The sequence below is a fragment of the Dinoponera quadriceps genome, unplaced genomic scaffold (assembly GCF_001313825.1).
Source record: "Dinoponera quadriceps isolate SergipeBrazil2010 unplaced genomic scaffold, ASM131382v1 scaffold566, whole genome shotgun sequence".
Taxonomy (NCBI): Eukaryota; Metazoa; Arthropoda; class Insecta; order Hymenoptera; family Formicidae; genus Dinoponera; species Dinoponera quadriceps.
In genome coordinates, this window is record NW_014555972.1 from 3427828 (window position 1) to 3439634 (window position 11807).

Consider the following 11807-nt stretch of genomic DNA (forward strand, 5'->3'; position numbering starts at 1 on the left):
GGTACCCAACCCCCTACGGGTCCCACCGTTGCGACTTCGTCGTCTACCACTACCATCGCCAATTACGGCACGCAAGCGCAAGTGCGGGCGCACGTTTGACGTTTGCGTATGTATGCGTGCGTGCGTTTGTGCGCATGGAACGTGAGTATATGTACATATATATAATATGTAAACACTTTCGTGGTGTATGTGTATACGCTCCTCGACGACGCTACGTCACGTCCTCTCACGGCAATCAGTGCAGCTGGCCACCAACGCGTTCCCACGGGGCCAAACCGACCAGGCCAGCTAGCTTCGGTCACCTTTGCGAGCGCGCCTCTTACCTGTCTCTCACTCTTTCTCTTTTTCTTGATCTTTCTCCCGCTTCTCTTCCTCCTCACCGCGGCCGTCGCCGCCGCTGCCGTGAGTGCGCGAGCCGTTTCCTCCTTCTTTTTTTACCCGTCCTTTCTTCTTGTCCGCTCCTTTATATATCTTCCCGCGTTACTTCGTGAAGATTACCTTGTGCCCGCGGGCGAGATTTCAATACCTTCGGGAATCAGTACCTTGAAACAGCGCCTGAGCGCGAGAAGTTTATCGATGCGAGCTTGTTAAAATATTGTATCCGTATCTCTCGCGGTAAAACGAAAAGCGGACTGTATCTTCAGTTTTTAGCAGAGTTTGGTCAACTTCTTTTTTGAAGTTGAGTTAGAAGTTAATGGCCTGTACAATTTATTTAGTTAAGTTAAAAACAACCTAAGAAAACTAACTAATTAAAAGTTAAGTTAAAGTTAAATTAAAGACTATTAAAGTTAATATTTAATTATGCAAAACTATATATATATAATTTAGAAGAAGGATAGATTTGGCTTATACGCATATATAGTTTCACATAACTAACTTCTAACTTAAGTTACTTTACCCAACCTTGATTTTTAGATATAAAAAACTAATATCTCCAAAATCGAGGGACGAAATTAGCGGTGGGAAACATTTCTAGAATTCCGGAATTCCACAGTTTATAAATTCCACACGATTTTCGTAACCAGACATCGCTGCCTTTTTCCTCCGAGGTACAGATATCGTAACTCGTAAAAATGAAGGAGGCCGGGGAAGCTAGAGAAACTGAATATCGTAATTGATAAATGAATCCCCCAGAACCTTACGGAGGGAAAAGTGAAAGAGAAACGATCTTGAAGGAACAGAGAAACCTTTGTACTTGACGCTGTCTTACGAGTCGGACGAAAAGCGGTTTCGAATAACTCTCTCTCTCTTGGGTGGCTGGCGCATTTCTGGACTTTTTCACGACTCGACGAGTTTTGGAACACGAGCCGCAAGCTCGTTGCGGAGAATTATGGTGACAAGGGTTACAGGGGTGACTGCCGTAATCGATAAGGGATCGGTTATTCGTCGGGACGGCTATCAGGATGAAACAATGTTCGCCACTTTAAAGTTCAACGTTTTTCTCCAACAGCTCCACACACGATCGCTCTCGACGTGGCAATATTTCTCCTTAGAGTGTCCCAACGTATCGAATCTTTTCTCGATATCTCTATCCCGTAAGGGAGTGAAAAACTTCCCAAAGCTCGGAGATATTTGCCTGGGTCATATTCGAGCCGGGCTCTCCGTATTTACATGTTCCGAGGCCGCCGTATTTCGCGACACGCTCCTATTACCTGCAGCTCGCCGCTTTCACGATGTTTGCCGAAAACCGTGTATATGGGTTAATACCGCGCGCATTGTGCACCGCCGAGCTTAGACGAGACGTTCCGGCCGGGGTAGCTGAGAAATACCGCGGTGGATTTTTCGTAACTCCGCCCGAATCTGGGCTACCACGAAATGCGGATTAATATCTCCTCTCGGCGAAGCTTTGCGTGCAGCCCCTCTCGGAGATTGAAGAAAATATCTCGCTCCTCCTCTCGGTCTGATCCGCTCCTTTTCCAGCCTTTCGGAACGTTACGGTAAATTTCGAGCAATTATATTGGTCAACAAGATTTCCATATCCGGAATGAGAATAGGTGTTCCCGAATGATTTTCGCCTGCTGCACATGAATCTATTGTCCAAATTTAGGGTCACAATTTTGAGAAAAATGGCGTCGAGAAGGCGAAAAACGTCAATTTTGAAGATTTTCATGACGTTGTAACACATTTTTTCCCCACATCTCGACAGCAAATTTTTTACCCATATTTTGTTAATGTCACGTATCAACTTTTCGCTTTAAAATGCATTTTAAAGCAAATAAAGCTAAAAGATACCAAACACAGACAAAAAGTTTGTTGACTAGTATTATTTGTCTCGTCCTAAAATAATAAGGACCTGCCCATGTCCGTTCTTCACTGTACAGTCGTACCAGGCAAATTCAAGTGTGTTATTTTTGCACGCATAAACGTCTAAAAATGACACATTTGACTGACGTTTTTTTTACATGTTTCTTGCCGTTTTAAGTTACGTCATTTAAAAACGTTTAGTCGTGTTGAGTTATAAGTTAACACGTCCAATCGTGTTAAATGACATGATTTAAAATGACAAGAAATATGTAAAAAAAAGCCTCATCTAAAATAATACACTTGGATTTGCAGTATAGAAACCTTCCAGTTTGAAGGTCAAGATACGATCGAGGTGAGAAAGTTTTCAGATTCTGAAGTGTTGGCGAATCTCTACGCTTCTGCGACTGAAAATCGAGGCAAAACGGACGTCGGCTTCTTTCTTTCGCAACATTGTAGTTATCACAATCCGGTGTGTAATTTCGAGAGTCATTAAACCGCGCTCGCGCGCAGTTAACTCGAAGTTTCTCACCTTCGCGCGAAACACATTCTTCGCGATGTGTACGCGGCGTGGAATTCTAGACGGCCGCTTCCTGTGAAAGTTGCGAAATAGGCGGATAACACCGATCTGGCGGCGGTGCGCTCTAGATTGCGGCCACGATGACGATGACGGCGACGGCGACGAGAACAAACGACGGCGCACCTCGGCGGAAACGGGTCAAGACGGGCCCGTTAATGACTCGCCGCGGAGTCCTCGGCTGCAGTGTGCATGCACGTCCGCCGTTCCGAGGACTCCGGGTATTTTAAAAACGGATGACGAGGTAGTATTTTCGCGGTGCGAGCCGTTTGAACAGCTGCGCAAATAGTGGATCCGCTCGCCTCCACGGCCCGTGATTTCTGTCTCCGTTTTGCCATTTGCAGTTTCATCGTCCGGCCCGTCGTCGCCGAGAACGACTCGCAACCGTTCTGCGAATTTTTCTCAACTCTCGCTCAGCTGTCGTACGCGTTTTTACCGCGATTTTTCCACGTCTCCATTAGTTGCAATTCGAGCGGTCCAGCTGCATCTGACAAAGGCCCTCCCGTCGCGTTATCACTTCCACCTGCGACTAACGTGCACCTATGATGACCCTACAATCATTCTACCGGAGAAAAGAATACCAAAAATAACTCTATCTCAACGTATACCCAACAATCGCTCTTCGCCTCCACGCAATCACCTCGATTGTTCTCTTATCCTTACCGTCCTCTCTCTCTCTCTCTCTCTTTTTGTATCATACATGTCTAAACCGCCCACGATGAGGGTGGCTTCTCCCTCTCGAGAGGCGCGCTGCATCGAGGCCCGGCTGTACTCGCAATTAGCGTCGCGGTACTCCATTTAACGAACGTAGGCAAGGCGGATGGATAATGAGGAAGAAGGAGCGAGACGAAAGCGTTAAAACGGGAGAAAGAGCGCGCACGACGAGATAAGTGTGAGCGTATAGTTATAGCTGCCGTATCCACCTCTTCTCCTCGCCAACCTCCCTGCCCGGCCCCTTTCCTGCTACGATGTTACAGTCTTGTAGGCAGTCGGGACTCGGGAGAGTCGCCCCACAGCTAACACGTGCAAGGCGCACGTGCACTCCGAGAGACCACTCTAGCCGCTGGCGCACAATCATCGGATGCCAAGATACACTCCACGGAATAATTTTCGATGGGGCACTCCCATGTCTTCCTCCTTCTCTCTCTCTCATTTTCTCCTTCTCTCCTTTTCTCCGTCTATATGTCTTTCTCCCTTCGCAGAGGCGAAGTGGAAAAAATTCGTCGGCGAAGGAGAACCAGTGCTGACTCGATTCGAAACGATAAATAATAGCCCGCGTTCTTTGGATCCGTAAAAATCGACCGGAATCCCGGATTAATGGCGTGACGAATATGCGTTTTTTTTTTATCTCTTTCCCTCTTTTTTTTTTTTCAAAACGCCAGATCTCGGCGGGCGATATAAAAATGTAAATGAAAGAGATTAGAGAAATCGCCGTTTAATTGATCCCTTATCCGTATCTTGTCAGTTTGAATTCGCTTCCATGCCCGCGCGTGGAATTAGTGATTTATTACGGGCGACTATACGTGCCTTGAAAAGATATCTTGATTGAAGGCAGTTTATCGGCTCGGTTTCTCGTGTATTGTTGAAGCGCTGCTCGCGAGCCCCTCTCTATGTTGCTGCATCTATCCCGACGAATTTGATTGCGTCATAACGGGAGAATTGTTCCTACTTATCTGATCTCATTTATCGTTTCGACCGGTCTACAATCGAGATAATCGTGTTGTGATCGGAGTGCCAGCGTGTTTACGTGCGTGCCTGCGTACAGCTGCACCCTGGCGATACGTGTACACGTAAATTGATAAATCGCTGCGAAACGACTTGTACGCACTCGCAGAGAATACAAATGATAAAATAGAATTCCTACACACACACATGCACGCACGAAGCGTGTCTCGTACATACATATATTGTGTTTCGCGTATTCAACCGAATGTTTTTCTTCTTATCCTGTGGAACAAGATCCTCTTGTATTTTTCATCGCGCGCCTGCATTCGTTCGAATGGAAGCGGACTCGGCGTTGTAAGAACGCGGTCGGATTAAGTCGATGCATTCCGGGATTAACTCATGGCGCGGCTTTCCTCGCGATTTTCCACGCGGCGAATTTCTTCGTGAGAGTGTACGGCATGCGTGTGCGCACGGAGAGGTGAGTACCTACGCAGGCTATCTCACGACGGATACGACGCAGCAGGAAGCGCACGATTACGGGCTCACTTCGGCCGTTCTCGGCGCGCTGCGTGTGCAGCAGCTGCGCGGAGAGATGCACCGCCGCGGTTTCCACCGACCGGTCGCAATCTCTCGTCGTGGTCGTCGTCGGGCCGATTTCGAGAACGGTCTTCGAGGAAGGGGCGAGAACGCTAATTATAGGTCTCTCCTCTTTCTTTGCGTGCCGCGACAAATCGCGCTCGCGACAAAATGCTCGGCCGCGAGTCACCGGAGACGCACTCGGTTCTCGGCACGTCGATAAACACGAGCGAAAAACGACCGATTTCAGCTTGCGAGCGATACGATCTCACGCTGACAGGTATATCGAGAGGTTTCACAATTGTGCTCGGCCGGCGAGGACATTTTTCCGCCGCTTTACTGGCGTTAAACATATCTCAAAAATGTGTGTCACGTTTTACACACAGCAAAAGTGCAATATTTTTGTAAGAAAGAAAAACTGAAAATTTATGTAATGATACGAAATGTACTTTTTGTGTATTGAAAATTATGTATGTATTGAATTTACGCGCATCGAATCACACAACTGTAAGCTTCTTCTTCGTTCATCCGTGAATCTGTTTATCGCATATCCGAGGAAATAAAGTACAAGGCAATTTCTCACAAGTTGACTCGTGCAGGTGATAAACTTATCAGTCACGTGGAAATAAGTCGAGGAAACGATGCCAAATGTCGATAATCCCGCAGTTATCTCAGGGAGCGGTAGGTTTCGTCTGAACCGAGAGTAGTGTGTACCGATAATATTAAGGCCACGTCTTATCCGCACGATAAGGATTCATTTTCCGTGTGGTAGAATTTGTCGGCTCGAGTGCGAGATGAGTGCGACCGAACGGAACACCTGGATGCTCGATCTGGCCGAGTCACTTCCCCCGATGATTCATGCAAGACGAACTCGAGGATGGGCTCGTGTAACTTGAGGTTTTTAGCCCGCGGTTCAAAGTTACCTTCCGCTACCAATCGAGCTCGGAACACCTGGGTACACCGCGATAACGAATAGTCTCGCCAGATTCGGAATAGCACGATCGGTCACGAATGGTCATTTCAGATATCAGTTTCGAAAACATGTCGAGATCCACTTAATAACAATTAACTTGATAATTTATGACATTTTTTATGATACTCGCGTATTTGTATATATAATTATATCGTAACAACTAGATTTTAATCAATCAGCGGTTGTACAATGTACAGGAATGTGAAAAGCCGCACAAAAAATTGTCAAAAAAAGACAAATTTTTTTCCGTGCCGATCGAGATGCGTTTGAATAAATTGAGTATTATATATTGCAACGTACAACGAGATAATATTAAAATATAATACGCGCGTTAAATAATTAAAAAAATAATCACGTGACGGTTCGCTGAAGCGCGACATAGAGCGTTGAAGGTCATGCGCCCTCGGTGCGAGCGTCTCACGATCCTCGACACAATAATACGTAGGTTCACAAAGCAATCGACGATCATAACAATATTTGACGTGAAAGTGAACGAATCGCGCGCCATTCCCGATTGTTCGCGACTAATCGGAAGTTAACACTGCGAGACGAATTCCTGTACTTCGCGTGTGATCTTATCGTACTGTGATTATCGTGAGCAGTGACAGCGTCGTGAAATTTACAGGGTAATCACCGTACATTAATTTGATTAGATCTAAAAGAAAAATACACGGTCTCGTAGTTCGTACACCTGTGTGGCGAACACTTCCGTATTCTCGATTCGTCGAGATTCAGCGATTTCTCTCTATCACCATATAATTAATTAAGAAAATTGATGTGTTTTGGTTTCAGATTTGACGGACATTTTACGCCCTCATCGCGGATGCAGTTCCGGTGGATGCGAATGCGACGTCGGAGAATCCGGTTCGGGCCGAACAGGCTCGACCCGAGGGTGAGTTATTCCTCCAATTTAACTCTTTGCGGTCGAAAGCTGTGATATAAGCGTCAGAATGACTCAAATTTCAGCCGCAAAGAGCTAATCTGTCTACGCAAAGTAAAAAATGTTCTATTGAATTCAACATATTTCATACGTTCCGCTCAAATTTTCGTGTTAATTCAATACAAGATGAATATGTTGAAAAGTAACGCAAATATTATGTCAAACATTGATACAAAATTAATACGTTAATTGACACTGAAATTCAAGACGTGTTATTTCAACACTCACATGTGTTTTGAATATCGACGCAGCATAAAATGTTGAGATAACACAAACACATTATGTTAAGTTGATACACGTGTATGTGAAAAATTTAATACAAAAATTTCAACAAAGACCAATTTTAATACAAGTGCAGAATATTTTTTACTGTGTATTTGCATGTATTCGTTAAATCGAATCCCTAAAACTAACTGGCGAAACTATATTTTTCCGTTTCAGATCTGGATGCGGGAGAATGTGCCAGGCGATTTTGAGTTCGCGGTGTCTCGGTGAGTAAGAGATAGATCGAGATAAAAATTTCAGGTGATGGGTAGAAAAATTCAAGATGGTGGATTTGTTTTTAAGATTTCGTTAAAATCAATACGACTCGCATTACGTTATAAACTTTTACTATGTACGAAAGTTAAGCGGATTGAGGGAGAGAAAACTGTCGCGATCAGAAAAAGATTTGGAGAACAAACACAACGGAGATTTAAAGATTCTCAGGGCATAATCTCTGCGAATCGAGCTGATCATTCGCGCGGATAATTAACATTTCCGATGCTAATTGAGCGGTCGTACCGACGATACGGCTAGAGCCGTAACTCACACCGTGCCGGCTCGCGGGGATCTCAATGAAAAGTACCAGTAAACTCTCTATCGCCGCAACGGCGATAGCGCGCGGCCACGTCGGTTTCCTCAGTTTATTTATTCCCGGGTCAAGGGAACTCCATTTCTTAAACACGGGGATCAAGGAGTCAATAAGATCCGGTTGCTCAGGTATGTAACCGCGCAAGTGCCCGGAGTCTCTCACGAGCGTCTCTTTCTCTCTCTCCCGTTCGGTTATATTCCCTGTAATTTTCCACGGTATTCTCCTCTCTCATCGAGCTCGCACTCTCGAAACGGAACACCTCCGTCGTCGGTCGACATTGCGAAATTATGCGTTGAAACGTGTCACCGGCGTGTCGCCTCGCGCCATTCCGAGTAGCGATCGTCGCGCGTGATAATGCGTTTTTTTTTTCTCGACCGCGTAAACACGTTGATGATACTCGTCGACTGGTCTCCGTTGACACCGACTGACCTCCATCGGATCGATTGATCGTTCGAAAGCGCGGACCGAAGCTCGAGTAATCGGAAATACCGTAAATAACGTAATTTCTCATGCGTGTCTTTTATCTCTTTCGCCTCGTCCCACCGTCGGCTCCGTGCATCTGGTTCGCGATCAATTACGCTTTATAAATAAATAAATGAGAGACGCGCCGGCTTTTTCGTCGAGCCGGTGAGCGTCGCGGCGACGGATGCGATTATCGGTACCGTCGACGCGTGGAAAGAACGTGTTATCGCGAACGCAAGGAAGTGTGTCGCACGTGTAGAATGACGTCCCTCGCACCGCGATATTGGACAAATAAGTCGGCGGGTTTCCCGCGAGATAGCTTGTTTCGCCCGATGGATTTTCTTTCAAGTGGATCGGGTAGATTGAGGAAGCGATAAACGTCACGTTTTCCGTTTACTTTGACCCCGCTCTCTCTCTCTCTCTCTCTCTGTCGTCTATACAAGACTTGCGCAAACGCAGTTGAAAGACCGGGTCCGCGCATTCGTTTCTTTCGGCCGCATTTTCCCGCATTCGCCGCCTTTGAAGTAAAATCCGTTTGCATTGGGGCTGCGGGTGGAGGAAGCTATCGAAAATCGCTATCGAAACCAACATGGGCCTGGATTCGTTAAAGAGCAAGACGACAGGTGTAAACTCGGGAATGCGGGAGTCGTGAGATCCCGCATAGAACGTTTCTTGGGATCTGATTGGAGGATCCGGATTTCTCGAAGTAATTGCAGATTCTGTTTGGAAAATTTACGCGTCCAAACAACGCATATGTTTAAAGGACGTCTGAAAAATGTTCTTTAGACATATGGCTGTCAATCCGTCGAATCGATTCAACACTCACAGAACGGCGCTCTCGCCGATCGCAAAATTTTAGCAGCGCTACATTGTAACTATATCTCGCGCAATTATAATTGTAACTTCCTTTAATAAATATAGTGGTTTATTTCTGGCGGCCGCTGTGCGAGAGGGTCGACTTATCGCACCGTTGACGCACACGATCGCCGATGAGGCTTGCGCGGTTCGCCAAGTTCGTCGTAGTTTCGCGTAGCTTTCGCGCAGCTGCGGCGAGGATCGCGCGAGAAGCACCGCGAGCGGTTGTCAATGATTCCGCGGGTCTACCCCGCTGCCCTCAATTATTTCATAGGCTGCTCGTTTCCTCGAGAGCGTGCCGGAGCGTCGCCTGGAAATTCTACGAAGCGTGTCGCCGCTATTCCGGCCGGCTCTCTCTCTCCTCTCCTATCGACTCACCTCTTTTTTTCTTCTCCTTTTTTCCCCCTCTTCCGTTCCTCCTTTTTCAACTCGTTGCGCAGGACATCGGGTGGGCTGTCTTGTCCTGACCGGTAACGAGACTCGGCAATTGCCGTGCGCGAGCAAACGCGAGATGCAGAAAATATGGTGGTTATAAGAAATATGGTACAATCAGGACGACGACATCGTCACCTCGAGAACGCGGGTTATTATTCGCGTTGAGAAAACGCGCACGCGGAAAAAAAGAGTTCAAAATTTATTTATGAAATATAAGGTTTGTTGCTGTTTCACAGAAGTAAATGTTCATTTAAATTCCAGTGACATTATTTTCGCGCGGTAGCTCGAATATAAACGCACGAATTATGCAGGATAGTTTAGCAAGGAGGCTGTCAGGAGGCGACGGTGGAATCGGTAATGCAAAAAGCAGGCAGACGTTCCTTCGTTCGAGAAAACGTGCCTATGAAATAATAATTGTGGTTGAAGCGAGGTGAACACGTGGCATCTTTGACAATTGCTCGCGGTGTTTCTCGCGTGATTCACGGCCACGCGAATTTATACATTCCCCCCAAACACGATATTCTTCGGAAAATATCAAAGATATCCGGTAATGATAATGCAACCGTGCGGAAACATGCCATTACCTTTCATATTCGATATTCAGATATGCACGATAAATTCACGTGAGGTTCGCGGAGAAAGGTAAGAAATCCATATTTATTTTATACCGCCGCGAAGGAATTATCCTCTTCGGCGGAATCGGCTACGGAGGAGGTAAACAACTCACGTAAATCACAGCAATTTTCCATTCCCGACGATACCTACGATTCTCCACTGTCCGTCCCGAATGAAAATTTGATCTTTTATCTTTTTATCGACTAAAAGTACGACCGCGAGACATAGCTGTTTTCTCTCTCTCTCTCTCTCTCCCTTCTCCTCCCTCCCTCTTTTTCTTTCTCTCAATTGTCCTCTCTTTTGTGGCGCGCAGAGAACACGTTGTCGCAACAACGTTTTATCGCAAAACGCGATTTACCGCGAGCTCTCTGCGTATCAAGCGCGTCCCATGCTCCGAAACCGACGCATTTACAAACTTACAATCGTGTCCCGTAATGTAATTGCGGTCTCCGCGAGCCATTCGTAAACAAGCGCGGGTACGCGCACGCGGATTTATTCGGCCGCTGCAGAAAATTGCAGCCGGAATCATGGTGCACAGGTTAGCGAACGATCGCCGTACATCGAGCGCGAGCCTCGGACGGTGGTGGTCGGCCCGCGTGTTACGGTGTTAGTGACGGTCTACGTGGTGGTAGCCGTGATGGCTAGTGGCTGGCGCCGCCGGACGTTCAACAATGGTTGCTTTCCCCTCGCTCTCCTACCTTTACACTCCCTTCGTGTTCCACCGACGCCGCCAGTCGCATAGTCGTCAAACACCCCCGACTACTGATAGCTTCGAACGGGATTCGACGCTGCAATTTGTTCACACGCCGCTTCGACGCTCTCTTCTGTGTCGATCTTGATTGGAACAATTTTATTTCTGCTTTAGTTATCAATAGTTTCTTGCTCACGATTCCTATAGGATGGCGATTTTATCTTAATCGCGTTTGTTTTCTCGGCCGATACGTAGAAAAAAAATGTGTTGAATTCGAATAAATAATTACTCCAATACATCTTAGCAGATGTTTACTTGGGTCAAGTAATATTTGCCTGATCCGAGTAAAATTTATTTAAGCCAAAATTTTCTAAGGAGCATCGAAGTAATTAGTTACTTGAATTTAATACTTTTTTCTGTGGTATATATGGTATACACGATTGTTGGAATTCGAGTTGGTATTCGAATTTCTTTCCATCTGAAATGAACGTTAAAGGACGGTAAACAATTCCTTCGGTTACAGCACATACTGTTTATAAAAGATTTTTAAAATATCGAAAAATATGTAATACATAATCACAAATATTTTTGAATATTTATCATAATCTTTTTTACATCTGACTTTCCCGAACACTTGGATACTTGCTAAATATTGAATATCTACATTTTCCAAATATCTTATAAATATTGCGTGCTGTCTGGGAGAGTGAACTTTTCAAGGGACATTAACGAGAAGAAAAAACTCTCCGCGTTAGGGAAGCGGCGAAATAACAAGCTCCGGACGATCGCGCATTAACGCGCGAAGAAAGCGAAAATGGGTCGCGCGGTGGAGGAGTTCGCGCGTCGCTCGCAGCCGTCGCTACTCCACTCAGGCAGCGATTGCGCCGTACGACTGGTGGGAGCGTCTCGGGGGGTACGCGCGGA

General features: G+C 46.1%; 1 protein-coding gene across 1 annotated transcript in view; it reads left to right on the forward strand.

Annotated features, from left to right (window-relative positions):
* The window catches only part of LOC106746297, a 23054-nt gene extending 11342 nt beyond the window's left edge, over positions 1-11712 (forward strand). Inside the window, exons 3-5 of the mRNA XM_014622739.1 lie at positions 6825-6924; positions 7414-7463; positions 11639-11712. Coding sequence (XP_014478225.1) covers positions 6825-6924; positions 7414-7463; positions 11639-11679 — 191 coding nt within the window. The 3' untranslated portion in view covers positions 11680-11712. The remainder of the gene's footprint in view (positions 1-6824; positions 6925-7413; positions 7464-11638) is intronic.
* The last annotated feature ends 95 nt before the right edge of the window (positions 11713-11807 follow it).